Here is a 17,052-nt window from a genome sequence, read left to right on the forward strand (position 1 = left end):
CCCAGAATAGATATGTTTGTTGAAAACTTTAACCAGCCATACATACACCTCTCATTAGGACTGTGTGTATGTGTGTGTTTTCTGGTCTACATCTGTGTGATATGATCAGTTTATTCCAGTTCAGAATATAAAAATATGTATTTTAACAGCAACAGTTCCAACCTAGACTTTCTATCAACAATAATTTATACAGTAAAATGTACAGTAGGCCTGCTAATGCTTTATCTATACTGTTACTTTGGGTTGCACGATCAAAAAGCCTGTGTGTGTGTGTGTGTGTTCTGTTATACATCTGTGTAACGTGATCAATCCGTTTATTCAAGTTCAAAATTCAATTATTTATTGTATTTTAACAGCAATAGTTCCATTCTAGACAGGTATGTAAGAGTGTTTTTAATGGGGGAAAATAAACAAAAGATATCTATGGGTATTTCATTATTGTTTTTGTCTATATTACTTTTTTTTTTTTAGACATAAGGGCAATGATATTTACATATAGTTGCATATTTTCCTACGCTTGGGTCCCAGGCTGAAAAAGTTTAAGAACCCCTGAAGTAACGGGTTTTATCAGATAGTTTCAGTGCCAGACGGACACTATGTAACAGTTTCCAGCCAGGGTCACAGGACACGTAGGCACTGGCTTGCCTAGCGCATGCGTGGTGCTTCATAGCGTATGTCACGGCTGAAGGTATTGTGTTTTTATTAGCTAGCTGGCAGACCACCCTGTCCTTCCATTAAGATCTAATTTATCAGGGCCTAAAGTCTAAATCATGGGGGACGAACAAGAGATAATGTGCAAACTAGAAAACATTATGGAAATACGGTAAAGATTTGTTTTCTTCTTCAAAGAAACCACATCTGGTAAATCAGGTAGCTGGATGGCTCAGGAAAAGAGCAGCGAGAAGCTAATATTAGCGTCTTGGCTTTGTTATTGAGCTAGGGAGCTAGCTATATGTGGCGACATAGCCTTGATCAAGGTTAGCCAGCAGTGGTGGCCGTTCTATTGTTCTTGAAAGAACTGCAGATAAACTCTCGCTTTTGTTTTGCACATTACAAAATTGCTTGCTAGTTATGTATTATGCATAACCAATCCAGCTGTTTGCATCAACAAAAATCCAGATGCGAAGTGCTTTGCCAGATTATCGGCTAGTTGGCTACTTAGCTAGCTTTCTGTCATTAGCCAGGTAACGTTAGCTAATAATTGGCTAACCATGGTTGGTGTTGTCCGGTTCCCCCAATGTCTTGAGTTCATTCAGGCGGAACCAGTTGCAAATTTGCACATTGTTGAATAGATGTGACGCTGATTAGCTTGGCATCAGTAGAAAAAAAGATGTCTAGACAAGAATTGCTCCAGTTATAACAATGGCATGTCGTGCACGAATATGTCGGTTATGCATGCATTATATTACTTATTTGCGTGACAAATATTCTCGCTCCTTGTTTCACAAACGAATCTATTGATACAGCAACACAATAATACACTATGATGTCTCGGGTTCTGGTCTTTCTTTAAAAAAAATAACGTTTTTATCTGAAGAGGCTAACCTGGTTAAATAAAGGAGAAACAATAGAAGGTGCCTTAGGGCAATTGGTTTCTGAAGCATGATTGAGTGATGTGAAGTTGAACTGACAGAATGTTGTCTTTGTGCCTTCTGCCCTGTAATCAAATGAATACTTGCAATTGTAAATAGTGCAGTGGTAGGTAACTTAACTACCTAATGCTGTAGAATTGGTAACTGGATCATTGGTAAGTAACCCAGTGGTATGTAACTACTGAGTGGTGCAGCTGTCCAAGGCACTGCATCTCAGTGCTAGAGGCGTTACTAAAGACTGGTTCGATTCCAGGCTGTATCACAACCGGACGTGATTGAGAGTCCCATAGGGCGGCGCACAATTGGCCCAGCGTAGTCCGGGTTAGGCAGTCATTTTAAATAAGAATTTGTTCTTAACTGACTTGCCTAGTTAAATAAAGGTAAAAAAATTACAGAATGTTGTATAATTGGTAACTAACTACTAGTGCATTTGTAAAGTATCTACTGTGTTACATTGGTAACTAGGGGTGTACAGTGATAACTAAGTAGTAATGTATTGGTTAAATTGTGTTTTCTATCATTTCAGGAACAAGACAGTACAGATGCAGAAGATCAAGTCTCGTCTGAAGTCAGAGTTTGAGTCCCTAGAGTCTGAGGAGAAACATCTGAAGGAATACAAACAGGAGATGGACCTCCTAATGCAGGAGAAGATGGCCCATGTAGAGGAGCTACGACTCATACATGCTGATATCAATGTGGTGGGTAGCGTAGAGGTCGACTGAGTATGATTTTTCAACGCCAAAACCGATTATTGGAGGACCAAAAAAAGCCGATATCGATTAATCTGCGGTTTTTATTTATTTGTAATAATGACAATTACAACAATACTGAATGAACACTTATTTTAACTTAACATAATACATCAATACAAATCCATTTAGCTTCAAATAAATAATGAAACATTTTCAATTTGGTTTAAATAATGCAAAAACAAAGTGTTGGAGAAGTAAAAGTGCAATATGTGCCATGTAAGAAAGCTAACGTTTGAGTTCCTTGCTCAGAACATGAGAACATATGAAAGTTGGTGGTTCCTTTTAACATGAGACTTCAATATTCCAAGGTAAGAGGTTTTAGGTTGTAGTTAATATAGTATTTATAGGACTATTTCTCTCTATACCATTTGTATTTCATATACCTTTTGACTATTGGATGTTCTTATAGACACTTTAGTATTGCCAGTGTAACAGTATAGCTTCCGTCCCTCTCCTCGCCCCTACCGGGGCTCGAACCAGGAACACATCGACAACAGCCATCCTCGAAGCAGCGTTACCCATGCAGAGCAAGGGGAACAACCACTCCAAGTCTCAGACCGAGGGACGTTTGAAACGCTATTAGCGCGCACCCTACTAACTAGCTAGCCATTTCACTTCGGCTACACCAGCCATTAGGCTGATAGGCTTGAAGTCATAAACAGCGCTGTGCTTGCGAAGAGCTGCTGGCAAAACGCACGAAAGTGCTGTTTGAATGAATGCTTACGAGCCTGCTGCTGCCTACCATCGCTCAGTCAGACTGCTCTATCAAATCATAGACTTAATGATAACATAATAGCACACAGAAATACGAGCCTTTGGTCATTAATATGGTAGAATCCGGAAACTATCATTTCTAAAACAAAACATTTAAAATTTCAGTGAAATACGGAACCGTTTGATATTTTATCTAACGGGTGGCATCCCTAAGTCTAAATATCCTTGTTACATTTCACAACCTTCAATGTTATGTCATAATTACGTAAAATTCTGGCAAATTAGTTCGGAATGAGCCAGGCTGCCCAAACTGTTACATATACCCCGACTCTGCGTGCAATGAACGCAAGAGAAATGACACAATTTCACCTGGTTAATATTGCCTGCTAACCTGGATTTCTTTTAGCTAAATATGCAGGTTTAAAAATATATACTTCTGTGTATTTATTTTAAGAAAGGCATTGGTGTTTATGGTTAGGTACAGTTAGGTACAGGTACAGTCAACGATTGGGTACAGTCAACGATTGTGCCTTTTTCGCAAATGTGCTTTTGTTAAATCATCCCCCAGCGTTGCATCGATTATATGCAATGCAACGCTAGATAAACTAGTAATATCATCAACCATGTGTAGTTATGTGATTATGATTGATTGATTGTTTTTTACAAGGTAAGTTTAATGCTAGCTAGCAACTTACCTTGGCTTACTGCATTCGCGTAACAGGCAGTCTCCTCGTGGAGTGCAACGAGAGGCAGGTGGTTATAGCGTTGGACTAGTTAACTGGTAAGGTTGCAAGATTGGATCCCCCGAGCTGACAAGGGGAAAATCTGTCATTCTGCGCCTGAACAAGGCAGTTAACCCACCATTCCTAGGCCGTCATTGAAAACAAGAATGTGTTCTTAACTGACTTGCCTAGTTAAATAAAAGGCATACATTTTTTTTTTAATCAGCGCCCAAAAATATAAATTTCAGATTGTTATGAAAACTTGAAATCGGCCCTAATTAATCGGCCATTCCGATTAATCGGTCAACCTCTAGTAGAGAGAGAGCAATAAAGAGTGTGTGTGTGAGACAGAAGCCACTATTCGACTTCTGAATGCACAAAAAGATTTTAAAAAGTAACGCATGAAACATTTTTAGTTGTTTGAGAAACAGACGTTTTAGGCTGAGTTATAGTGAAACCTAAATTCTGATGTGTTCATTTTGACAGTTACAAAACATTAAGAACACCTTTCTAATATTGAGTTGCACCCCCTTGCCCTAAGAACAGCCTACATTTGTCACGGCACGGACATAAGGTGTCGAAAGCATTACACAGGGATGCTGGCCATCTTGATGCCGATGCTTCCCACAGTTGTATCAAGTTGGCTGGATGTCCTTTGGGTGGTGAACCATTCTTTATACACACGTGAAACTGTAGAGCGTGAAAAACCCAACAGCGTTGCAGTTCTTGACACAAAATACCATACCCTGTTCAAAGACACAAATCTTTTGTCTTGCCCATTCACCCGCTGAATGGCAAACATACACAATTCATATCTCAATTGTCTCAAGGCTTAAACATCCTTCTTTAACCTGTTTCCTCCCCTTGAATTGACAAGTGAGATCAATAATAGCTTTCATCTGGTCAGTCTACATCATGGAAAGAGCAGGTGTTCATAATGTTTTGTAATTTGGTCTTTTAGTAGTACATCTAGCTCTTTTTGCCCCAGTGGTTCAACTCTACCATTGAAATTGTGATGTAGAGGCACCTGGAGAAGGTTCCTATACGTCACCTCAAGGGAGGGGTTCGGTATGAAATACACTCCCTTCTAGATGTGCTGGGTGGTACCACCTTCTGGTTTCGTATAGAAACAAGCACCTTATTTGGCATTGGAGTGTACCAATATATAGTGGAGTGTACCAATATATTTTGCTTGATGCTTCCTTGACTAGACTACTGACGTTACACAAAATTCAAAAGGCAGTAAGGCAGTAAGGCCTCACGAATTCTACATTTTGGTTTACCGTTTCACGCACATCTATGTTAAATCAAATGTTATTAGTCACATGCTGAATACAACAGGTGTAGTAGACCTCACAGTGAAATGCTGAATACAACAGGTGTAGTAGACCTTACAGTGAAATGCTGAATACAACAGGTGTAGTAGACCTTACAGTGAAATGCTGAATACAACAGGTGTAGTAGACCTTACAGTGAAATGCTGAATACAACAGGTGTAGTAGACCTCACAGTGAAATGCTGAATACAACAGGTGTAGTAGACCTTACAGTGAAATGCTGTATACAACAGGTGTAGTAGACCTTACAGTGAAATGCTGAATACAACAGGTGTAGTAGACCTTACAGTGAAATGCTGAATACAACAGGTGTAGTAGACCTCACAGTGAAATGCTGAATACAACAGGTGTAGTAGACCTCACAGTGAAATGCTGAATACAACAGGTGTAGTAGACCTCACAGTGAAATGCTGAATACAACAGGTGTGGTAGACCTCACAGTGAAATGCTGAATACAACAGGTGTAGTAGACCTTACAGAGAAATGCTGAATACAACAGGTGTAGTAGACCTTACAGTGAAATGCTGAATACAACAGGTGTAGTAGACCTCACAGTGAAATGCTGAATACAACAGGTGTAGTAGACCTCACAGTGAAATGCTGAATACTACAGGTGTAGTAGACCTCACAGTGAAATGCTGAATACAACAGGTGTAGTAGACCTCACAGTGAAATGCTGAATACAACAGGTGTAGTAGACCTCACAGTGAAATGCTGAATACAACAGGTGTAGTAGACCTTACAGTGAAATGCTGAATACAACAGGTGTAGTAGACCTTACAGTGAAATGCTGAATACAACAGGTGTAGTAGACCTCACAGTGAAATGCTGAATACAACAGGTGTAGTAGACCTTACAGTGAAATGCTGTATACAACAGGTGTAGTAGACCTTACAGTGAAATGCTGAATACAACAGGTGTAGTAGACCTTACAGTGAAATACTGAATACAACAGGTGTAGTAGACCTCACAGTGAAATGCTGAATACAACAGGTGTAGTAGACCTCACAGTGAAATGCTGAATACAACAGGTGTAGTAGACCTCACAGTGAAATGCTGAATACAACAGGTGTAGTAGACCTCACAGTGAAATGCTGAATACAACAGGTGTAGTAGACCTCACAGTGAAATGCTGAATACAACAGGTGTAGTAGACCTCACAGTGAAATGCTGAATACAACAGGTGTAGTAGACCTCACAGTGAAATGCTGAATACAACAGGTGTAGTAGACCTCACAGTGAAATGCTGAATACAACAGGTGTAGTAGACCTCACAGTGAAATGCTGAATACAACAGGTGTAGTAGACCTTACAGTGAAATGCTGAATACAACAGGTGTAGTAGACCTCACAGTGAAATGCTGAATACAACAGGTGTAGTAGACCTCACAGTGAAATGCTGAATACAACAGGTGTAGTAGACCTCACAGTGAAATGCTGAATACAACAGGTGTAGTAGACCTTACAGTGAAATGCTGAATACAACAGGTGTAGGTAGACCTTGCAGTGAAATGCTGAATACAACAGGTGTAGTAGACCTCACAGTGAAATGCTGAATACAACAGGTTAGACCTCACAGTGAAATGCTGAATACAACAGGTGTAGTAGACCTCACAGTGAAATGCTGAATACAACAGGTGTAGTAGACCTCACAGTGAAATGCTGAATACAACAGGTGTAGTAGACCTCAAAGTGAAATGCTGAATACAACAGGTGTAGTAGACCTTACAGTGAAATGCTGAATACAACAGGTGTAGTAGACCTCACAGTGAAATGCTGAATACAACAGGTGTAGTAGACCTCACAGTGAAATGCTGAATACAACAGGTGTAGTAGACCTTACAGTGAAATGCTGAATACAACAGGTGTAGTAGACCTTACAGTGAAATGCTGAATACAACAGGTGTAGTAGACCTTACAGTGAAATGCTGAATACAACAGGTGCAGTAGACCTTACAGTGAAATGCTGAATACAACAGGTGTAGTAGACCTCACAGTGAAATGCTGAATACAACAGGTGTAGTAGACCTCACAGTGAAATGCTGAATACAACAGGTGTAGTAGACCTCACAGTGAAATGCTGAATACAACAGGTGTAGTAGACCTCACAGTGAAATGCTGAATACAACAGGTGTAGTAGACCTTACAGTGAAATGCTGAATACAACAGGTGTAGTAGACCTTACAGTGAAATGCTGAATACAACAGGTGTAGTAGACCTTACAGTGAAATGCTGAATACAACAGGTGTAGTAGACCTTACAGTGAAATGCTGAATCCAACAGGAGTAGTAGACCTCACAGTGAAATGCTGAATACAACAGGTGTAGTAGACCTCACAGTGAAATGCTGAATACAACAGGAGTAGTAGACCTCACAGTGAAATGCTGAATACAACAGGTGTAGTAGACCTCACAGTGAAATGCTGAATACAACAGGTTAGACCTCACAGTGAAATGCTGAATACAACAGGTGTAGTAGACCTCACAGTGAAATGCTGAATACAACAGGTGTAGTAGACCTCACAGTGAAATGCTGAATCCAACAGGAGTAGTAGACCTCACAGTGAAATGCTGAATACAACAGGTGTAGTAGACCTCACAGTGAAATGCTGAATACAACAGGTTAGACCTCACAGTGAAATGCTGAATACAACAGGAGTAGTAGACCTCACAGTGAAATGCTGAATACAACAGGTGTAGTAGACCTCACAGTGAAATGCTGAATCCAACAGGAGTAGTAGACCTCACAGTGAAATGCTGAATACAACAGGTGTAGTAGACCTCACAGTGAAATGCTGAATCCAACAGGAGTAGTAGACCTCACAGTGAAATGCTGAATACAACAGGTGTAGTAGACCTTACAGTGAAATGCTGAATACAACAGGTGTAGTAGACCTCACAGTGAAATGCTGAATCCAACAGGAGTAGTAGACCTCACAGTGAAATGCTGAATACAACAGGTGTAGTAGACCTCACAGTGAAATGCTGAATACAACAGGTTAGACCTCACAGTGAAATGCTGAATACAACAGGTGTAGTAGACCTCACAGTGAAATGCTGAATACAACAGGTGTAGTAGACCTCACAGTGAAATGCTGAATACAACAGGTGTAGTAGACCTCAAAGTGAAATGCTGAATACAACAGGTGTAGTAGACCTTACAGTGAAATGCTGAATACAACAGGTGTAGTAGACCTCACAGTGAAATGCTGAATACAACAGGTGTAGTAGACCTCACAGTGAAATGCTGAATACAACAGGTGTAGTAGACCTTACAGTGAAATGCTGAATACAACAGGTGTAGTAGACCTTACAGTGAAATGCTGAATACAACAGGTGTAGTAGACCTTACAGTGAAATGCTGAATACAACAGGTGCAGTAGACCTTACAGTGAAATGCTGAATACAACAGGTGTAGTAGACCTCACAGTGAAATGCTGAATACAACAGGTGTAGTAGACCTCACAGTGAAATGCTGAATACAACAGGTGTAGTAGACCTCACAGTGAAATGCTGAATACAACAGGTGTAGTAGACCTTACAGTGAAATGCTGAATCCAACAGGTGTAGTAGACCTCACAGTGAAATGCTGAATACAACAGGTGTAGTAGACCTCACAGTGAAATGCTGAATACAACAGGTGTAGTAGACCTTACAGTGAAATGCTGAATACAACAGGTGTAGTAGACCTCACAGTGAAATGCTGAATACAACAGGTGTAGTAGACCTCACAGTGAAATGCTGAATACAACAGGTGTAGTAGACCTTACAGTGAAATGCTGAATACAACAGGTGTAGTAGACCTTACAGTGAAATGCTGAATACAACAGGTGTAGTAGACCTTACAGTGAAATGCTGAATACAACAGGTGTAGTAGACCTTACAGTGAAATGCTGAATACAACAGGTGTAGTAGTCCTTACAGTGAAATGATGACTCCAACAGGTGTAGTAGACCTTACAGTGAAATGCTGAATCCAACAGGAGTAGTAGACCTTAGTGAAATGCTTACTGACAAGCCCTTAACCAACAATGCAGTTTAAAAAATATGAATAAGAAATAAAAGGAACAAGTAATTAAAGAGCAGCAGTAAAATAACAATAGCGAGACTATATCCATTGTAACAAGAACTAGAGGACAATGGTGGTCATAGCAACTTCCTACAACTGATTAGTGGTGCAGTCTGTGGGTTCTAATCCCACGAGGCACATATATATTTACAATATTCATCCCGTGCCCACACACTCCTAATTCTTCTAAAAAGTGAACACCTCATTTCAACAATTTATTATGCACCCAATGGGGAATTCAAATTTACACTGCAAGTGGTACTAGATGTCAGGACCTCTGCACCTCAAAACTGTCAGATAACTGTCCAGAGCTGTTTGCTCACGATGCACATTTTATTATCAGAGCGTACCAGTGGACTTCTGGTAAATATTCTTTAGTGAGAAAGTGTTGGGATCAGGCACAACTACGTTTACACACCCCCAAAATGAATATTTATGAGCAATTCACCCCACCCACAACTTCTGACCTGGATGCATTTTTTAAGGGTGAAGGGGTTGAGAGTTACCCTTTAATAGTTTATGTATTTCTCTCCTCCTACTCCCCAGATGGAGAGCACTATAAAGCAGTCAGAGAACGACCTGAACAAGCTGCTGGAGACGACGCGGAGGCTCCATGATGAGTACAAACCCCTGAAGGAACATGTAGATGCCCTCAGGATGACCCTGGGCCTTCACAGACTGCCCAACCTCAACGAAGAGGAGGAGAAACTCTCTCTGGAGTCAGTACACATACTATACACACACACACACACTCTCACACACACATCAACTGTTCTCTGTGCTATCTTCTATCTCTGTTGCCATAGTTACTTTGAGAAGCAGAAGGCTGAGTGGCAGAAGGAGCCTCATGAGCCCACCATCCCAGAATCCCTTGCAGCAGCGGCTGCCGCGGCCCAACAGCTCCAGGTCTCCCGGAAACAAGATGCCCGCCAGACCGCCACCTTCAGACAACAGCCTCCTCCCATGAAGGTACACAGTACACACCCTCCTATGAAGGTACACACATACACACCTCTCCCCTGTCTGTGTACCAACACAATAATGACACTGTACTGACGTCTTTGTGTCTACATAGGAATAACACACTAACATCTCTTGTCCTCTCTCCAGGCCTGTCTGTCATGCCACCAACAGATCCATCGTAACGCTCCCATCTGTCCACTGTGCAAGGCCAAGAGTCGCTCCCGCAACCCCAAGAAACCTAAGAGGAAGCCTGACGAGTAGACACACACACTACCACCTCATATTGCTAAATTTCACATCTGGAATTCAGTAAAACATGTCGTCCTAACCTTTCCCCATGCCATGGAACCTACATTTAGTGTAGTTCTCTTTTTAACAGTGCTTGAGTGTTGAAATGTAATTGTTAACCTTAAGGTTTAATAGACCATAACCACGTTATATGCACTAATACACAATACTATACTGTAGCTGTACCCATGTTGTGATTGGTTCTGGCATTAAATGTGAAACGTACTGCATTTACTTGTTACTCTGTACTTAACATGTTTACATTGCATGAACACTCTCCATGGCTGAACTATAATGACTGTGTTGTAACTGTTTGTGATATTGGACTGTATAACCCAGGAAGTTGTTCTAATGTTTACTGAAGGCATAATGGACGGTCACGGACTGAGAAAACCACGATGCTTATTTGCTTTTAACAGTGTTTTATGTGAAACTTGAATACAAGAATACAGAAATAAAATGTATTTTGTACTGCAGTTGGAATTGTATTTTCTTTTATAAGATGAATCTCATTATAATACACATGATCAATGACACTCAGTGAAAATCACAGGCTGGGTCACACAAGGCTCTGATCAGAAGTAGTGCAGTACGTAGGAAATATTTCAGATATGTCCACACGGTGATAGTGCCAGTACGAAGGCACCTTTAGCTCAGTTCTTGTACTGCTGTCAGGTTAACATTCTGGGCCTTCAAGGTAACCCTTCATTGACATTGCGTTGGCAGAGTACATCCAGATTCCTGTTCTGTCTCCAAGGTAACCCCAAGTTGCTATGTCTTCCTCTGGGCTACAGTTGTTCCCAGATCCTGCTGGGGGAGTCAAAGGGCTTGGGGAGGCTCCTCAGCAACTCACCCAACAAACATACTGGGAAAACCTCATTTGCATTCTCCTGGTGTCCTCTTTCCCTGTCTCCTCAAAACCCATTGGATGAGAAAGCTACAGGTACCACCTCTCTGACCTCCTCCAATGGGGTTAGAGGAGGCGGCGAGAGGAGTATGCAATTGAGATTCTCCCACTGCGTCCTACAACACCGATTAATATTCTGTTCTCATAAGACTTGTTGTTCTTGGGACTGTCTGCCATTCAGAGGGCCTTTTAAGTGTACAGGAACAGAAGGACAGAAAGTGACTATAATAACATGGCAGCAGCTACAGGACCTAAACAGCAAAGAACACAGATAGTGAGCAGTCTAAAGTACTGTGTGTGTTGTACCCTGTTGTAGAGGTGTGTTTTACCCTGTTTCACCCTGTTGCGGAGGTGTGTGTTGTGTTGTACCCTGTTGCGGAGGTGTGTGTGTGTTGTACCCTGTTACAGAGGTATGTGTGTGTCGTACCCTGTTACAGAGGTATGTGTGTGTCATACCCTGTTACAGAGGTATGTGTGTGTTGTACCCTGTTACAGAGGTGTGTGTGTTGTACCCTGTTACAGAGATGTGTGTGTTGTACCCTGTTACAGAGATGTATGTGTTGTACCCTGTTACAGAGGTGTGTGTGTGTGTTGTACCCTGTTACAGAGGTGTGTGTGTGTGTTGTACCCTGTTACAGAGGTGTGTGTGTGTGTTGTACCCTGTTACAGAGGTGTGTGTGTGTTGTACCCTGTTACAGAGGTGTGTGTGTGTGTAGTTTATCCTCCAGTATTTTGGTGTCTAGTTGAGTAGTCTTCCTCCTGATGAAGGTGTTTAGGGACAAAGCTGTCTGCTGCTGCACACACACTGATGGGTCATGCAGCTCCGTGTCCATGGCCTGTTAATTCACACATACACACACACACACACACACACACAGTGTGTCAGTAAATGGCACAGCCAGTAGGGACATGTAGCTCAAAAGATACAGACAGTTATGTGAAGAGAAATATTATTTTACCCATCTCATCTCCTCTGTGAATGTCTGGAGCTTCAGGGCAGAGATGAGCTGTAGGGAGACCAACTGGGTCCCAGTCTGGGCAGCAGGGCAGAGATGAGCTGTAGGAGGACCAGCTGGGTCCCAGTCTGGGCAGCAGGGCAGAGATGAGCTGTAGGGGACCAGCTGGGTCCCAGTCTGGAGCTTCAGGGCAGAGATGAGCTGTAGGGGGAGCAGCTGGGTCCCAGTCTGGGAAGCAGGGCAGAGATGAGCTGTAGGGGGACCAGCTGGGTCCCAGGGCAGAGATGAGCTGTAGGGGACCAGCTGGGTCCCAGTCTGGAGCTTCAGGGCAGAGATGAGCTGTAGGGGGACCAGCTGGGTCCCAGTCTGGGAAGCAGGGCAGAGATGAGCTGTAGGGGGACCAGCTGGGTCCCAGTCTGGGCAGCAGGGCAGAGATGAGCTGTAAGGAGACCAGCTGGGTCCCAGTCTGGGCAGCAGGGTTGGTCCTTTCCTTGCTCTTACAAGGTCCACAGACTCTCACTGCCTCTGCAGCCCTTTCTCCTGTCTCTCTCTGTCCTTTAGGGTTGGGTGCTTCCCCTCTCCTCCCCCTCCATCAGAGGGCTGCTCTTTTCCCCTCTCCTTTCTTGGTTGTTCTCTGTGTACTTGTATAACCATCCTCCTCCACGTCTCACTCTACAACCCCTGCCTGCCCCTCCCTTAGAAGGCTGCTCTTTCCCCCTCTCCTCCTGCCTCCCCCTCACTTGGAAGGCTGCTCTTTTCCCCTCTCCTCCTCCCTCCCCCAGAGGGCTGCTCTTTCCCCCTCTCCTCCTGCCTCCCCCTCCCTTGTTGACCTGTGTTATCATTCTCCAGAAGTAGATCTCCAGTGCCTTGCTAGTAAAAAAAGGCCCTTTTCATGCTGCGGGAAATACCACTTCCAGTCTAAGGAACAACTTCCGCCAACGTGGCGCCACATGTTTATGAGGTCGCCGATAACTTATTTTAGTAAAAAAAAAAGAATGATATTTTTATTTTATTAAAAAAATGGGTGCACAGGCTCAATGGACTAAACTTACCCTTATATGAGGAATAAGGTATTGCGATAGAGTACTGAAAATAGTGTTTTGAAACAGGCCCCAAATCGCTAAGTCTCCCTGGCAGGAAAAATACCAATAACAATTATATCTGACCCCAAAAAATCTGTACCATGTCAGACCTGCTGAAATGGAGAAAAAAAAGTACACAGTTTGGACATAAGAGAATCAAATGTAGCAGTTCTTCAAGTCTTATACACATGGCCAGCCCACTACAAGAGCACATCATGACCCACCTAGAGAACAAAACAATGATGCCAGAGAATCACTGCAAAGGAGAAATTATATTCGAAGCAAGACGATGGCCACACACTTTTCAAATCAGACACTTACACATACCAAAAACAAACATTTTCCATAACCAGGCAAACAAAAAAAACAAGGCATTCAGAAAGGATGTAAACAACAAAGTCAATGGCTGGTGTTCCAGAAGAATGCCAGTCAGTCATCAATGGAATCTGTATTTGCGTGCGGGTTTGATGCTGACGTAAGTCTTCTTCACCTCCTCCGTCTCCTCTTTCTTCACCAGTTGGTACCGCTCCCCTTTTGTGGTCACCACCTGGTTGCTGTGGTAACGCACCAGTTTCTTAGGGGCATCTTTAGGTGCAACAGGCCTGTGTGTTTTCTTATCCTCCTCCCTGTCCACTAGCATGTACTTCTCCAGGATGCTCTCTTTCATCTTCTGCTCTGCCTGAGGGGAACCCATCTTCCCATGGTTTACGTTTAGAGGTGTGTGGCTGAGCTGGATGTCTCCTTCGATGATGAGGCGGACAGCCTCCTCCATGTCACCTTTAGCAATGGACAACGCACTCCTGGCCTCTGATAGTCTGCACTTGGGGAACATCTCCAGAAGGAGCGGCTCCTGGGCCTCCCACTCAGGGAATGGCACCTTGGCGGTGGCTCCCTCAGTCTGTGTAGTAAGGCAGTGCATCTCCCTCACAGGAGGCCCAGTGGAGGTAGCGCTGACTGTCAGTGGGACCTCCATTCTAGCCTTTGGCACACTATTTTCTGAACTCCGGGCTGTGGCTAGTTTTGAAGCCAGGCTGAACATCATATCACAAACGTTAACACTGTCAATTTCAGCAAAGCCAGGAATGTAGGCCTCCAGCATTTCTACAAAGACCTCCACGTCAAAGTTCTCCTCCACGCTCTCCTGAGATCCCAGATCCTCCAGGACTCCAGTGATGTAGGGAAGCAACACATCATCCAGGGAACTCAGGTCTGCTTCTGGAATGCATGTCTGAATGAACTCCTGCAGGGTATCGTGGATTATCTTGTGAAGGTCCATAATGGGCTCAAAACCTGTTAACAAAAAACAATACCAAATTCAGATTAATTCAAACGTGATGACGGAAATAAACGGGATTGCGAATTATGCCGCCTTTAACCAAACTATACGCTTTCACGAATGCATTACGAATTGATGATAGATAGCTAGCTAGAAGTAAACAAAACGAATAAACCAAATGAATCGTACCGGCAACCGCTGACTGTGAAGCAGACAAGAATGGCTAACGTAAGTTTTCAAAGGTTGACCAAACCGAACTAATATCAAAGAAAAGTGGCCACTATGATATATTATTTTCAGGATTTTCTGATCTATTGACGGACAACAATCACGTAATCAGAAGAGATGACGAGAATCGGGTTGACGTTAACTATCTATAGTAGCTAAACGGGCTTCAAAGCCGTACTGCTGCAGAACAAAAAGCTAGCAAGCTGAAACGAATATCGTTGTAGTAAAGTGCAACACAAACTACGACGTGCAAATACAAATCTAACCTTAAACGTGCAAGAAATACAAATGTTGTTCCAATTGTGTATCTACAAACTGTGTGAATAATTAGCCAGCTAAGAGATTATAAAGACTGCTAGCAACTCAATTGTTTACACACGAATAGAATAACCACAACAGAACCATTTATTTCTAGCGAGTTCAGCGCTGTCAACAGTGATTCCTTACCGCCACCTATCGTACCGGAGTGGGATTAGATCATGAAAAGGATCTAAAAAGAAAAAATAACGATACTTTAAACTACACTTTCATTTGTTCGCTTATATGTCACATTACTCCATTATTTGTAAAAACTATATAACCCGCGCGTGTATTTTCCTACGACACTGACTTTCTGATAACTACTTTATTCAGGAAAAGTATACTTAAGACTGAAGTAGTTGCCTCAACTAGCTATCTTCAAATGAATGCACTTATTGCAGAGCGTCTGCTAAGTTACAAAAATGTAAATGTATCCTATGCCTGTCTGCCATGCCACCAACAGATCCATCATAACGCTCCTATCTGTCCGTTGTGTAGCGCCAAGAGTCTCTCCCACAAGAAACTCAAGATGAAGCCTGACAAGAGTACACACACTCTCCAACGACCACCTCCTTTTGATACATTTAAATCGCTGGAATTCAGTAATACATGTCTTTATAACCTTCTCCATGCCATGGAACCTACATTTAGTATCATCGTCATTATCCTATGTGTTTTCTTTTCAAACCAGTGCTTGAGTATTAAAATGTAATTGTTAACCTTACAGTGCATTCATAAAGTATTCAGACCCCTTGACTTTTTTTCTCCAGATTTTGTTAAATTATAGCCTAATTCTAAAATTGATTCAATTGTTTTCCCCCCCTCATCAATCTATACAAAATATCCCATAATGACAAAGCAAAAAAGTTTTTGAAAAATGTTTGCTAATTTTAAAGAAAATATGTAAATGTGATATTTCAGTTTTTCCAAGTATTCAGACCATTTACTCAGTATTTTGTTGAAGCACCTTTGGCAGCGATTACAGCCTCGATTCTTCTTGGGTATGACGCTACAAGCTTGGAACACCTGTATTTGGGGAGTTTCTCCCAATCTTCTCTGCAGATCCTCTCAAGCTCTGTCAGGTTGGATGGGGAACGTTGCTTCACAGCTATTTTCAGTCCGGGTTTTGGCAGAGCAATTGTCCCGAAGCCAATCCCTCATTGTCTTGGCTGTGTGCTTAGGGTCGTTGTTCTATTGGAAGGTGAACCTTCGCCCCAGTCTGAGGTCCTGAGCGCTCTGGAGCAGGTTTTCATCAAAGATCTCTGTACTTTGCTCCATTCATCTTTTCCTTGATCCTGACTAGTCTCCCAGTCCCTGCTGCTGAAAAACATCCCCACAGCATGATACTGCCACCACCATGATTCACCATAGGGATGGTGCCAGGTTTCCAACTGTGATTTTAGCGTGTAAATCTTGGTGGGGCAAAAAAAGAAGTGGAATGCATGCCAGAAAAGCCAATACACAACACAACACTAAACAATACATGAACTGCACTATAACGGTGACAAATGGTGCCCACAAACATAACAGCAGTCCCAACATCTTACCACTGCTACACCTGGCTATCAGCAGAGCCTTGTCTGGCAGCGAAACAGTTAATTCAGCCTCATTTACTGCCTTTTAAAAACATAGCTGATATGGCTGACTTGCTGAAACAAATGTGGTTTCTAATGACAATTGAGATGTACAAACTATGGCATAAGGGGAAGACAAGCGGATAAGAGGCAATCAGCAATTTCGATTAAGACAATGAGCGAGCTAGGACAGACGTAATGGTAATGTCAGTCAATATAACTATTTGTTTAGCACTTTTGAAATGTACAGCAACAGAATTCAGAAGATGGGCCGTTCTTATAGTGTTATCTCTGTA

At 42.4% G+C, this 17,052-nt stretch overlaps 3 protein-coding genes across 10 annotated transcripts; 1 reads left to right on the forward strand and 2 right to left on the reverse strand.

The window, feature by feature from the left end:
• The first annotated feature begins 568 nt into the window (after window positions 1–568).
• Window positions 569–10,908, forward strand: LOC110489133 (zinc finger, C4H2 domain containing). Of its 7 annotated transcripts, none has more exons than XM_021561725.2 (5): window positions 579–688; window positions 2,119–2,290; window positions 9,729–9,901; window positions 9,989–10,178; window positions 10,293–10,908. In XM_021561725.2, exons 2-5 carry the CDS (start codon window positions 2,135–2,137, stop codon window positions 10,404–10,406), a joined length of 633 nt encoding a protein of 210 aa, XP_021417400.1. In that variant the 5' UTR covers window positions 579–688; window positions 2,119–2,134; the 3' UTR covers window positions 10,407–10,908. The 7 variants fall into 7 exon arrangements, with proteins under 7 accessions (XP_021417396.1, XP_021417400.1, XP_021417401.1 ...); XM_021561726.2 differs by having other exon boundaries at window positions 586–688; window positions 9,989–10,151; XM_021561722.2 differs by having other exon boundaries at window positions 639–823.
• A 2-nt stretch (window positions 10,909–10,910) lies between these two features.
• On the reverse strand, window positions 10,911–13,138 carry LOC118938762. Its single transcript, XM_036943645.1, has 3 exons — window positions 13,108–13,138; window positions 12,300–12,811; window positions 10,911–12,176 (listed from the first exon to the last, which is right to left on the reverse strand). Exons 1-3 carry the CDS (start codon window positions 13,136–13,138, stop codon window positions 12,033–12,035), a joined length of 687 nt encoding a protein of 228 aa, XP_036799540.1. The 3' UTR covers window positions 10,911–12,032.
• Window positions 13,139–13,292: 154 nt separating this feature from the next.
• On the reverse strand, window positions 13,293–16,086 carry cuedc2 (CUE domain containing 2). 2 transcript variants are annotated; one of them, XM_021561717.2, is made up of 2 exons: window positions 15,149–16,086; window positions 13,293–14,668 (listed from the first exon to the last, which is right to left on the reverse strand). In XM_021561717.2, the coding sequence occupies exon 2, from the start codon at window positions 14,652–14,654 to the stop codon at window positions 13,815–13,817; it is 840 nt and encodes a 279-aa protein (XP_021417392.1). In that variant the 5' UTR covers window positions 14,655–14,668; window positions 15,149–16,086; the 3' UTR covers window positions 13,293–13,814. The 2 variants fall into 2 exon arrangements, with proteins under 2 accessions (XP_021417392.1, XP_021417391.1); XM_021561716.2 differs by having other exon boundaries at window positions 14,844–16,080.
• Between the last annotated feature and the right edge of the window lie 966 nt (window positions 16,087–17,052).

The sequence above is a fragment of the Oncorhynchus mykiss genome, chromosome 14 (assembly GCF_013265735.2).
Source record: "Oncorhynchus mykiss isolate Arlee chromosome 14, USDA_OmykA_1.1, whole genome shotgun sequence".
In the NCBI taxonomy this organism is placed as follows: Eukaryota; Metazoa; Chordata; class Actinopteri; order Salmoniformes; family Salmonidae; genus Oncorhynchus; species Oncorhynchus mykiss.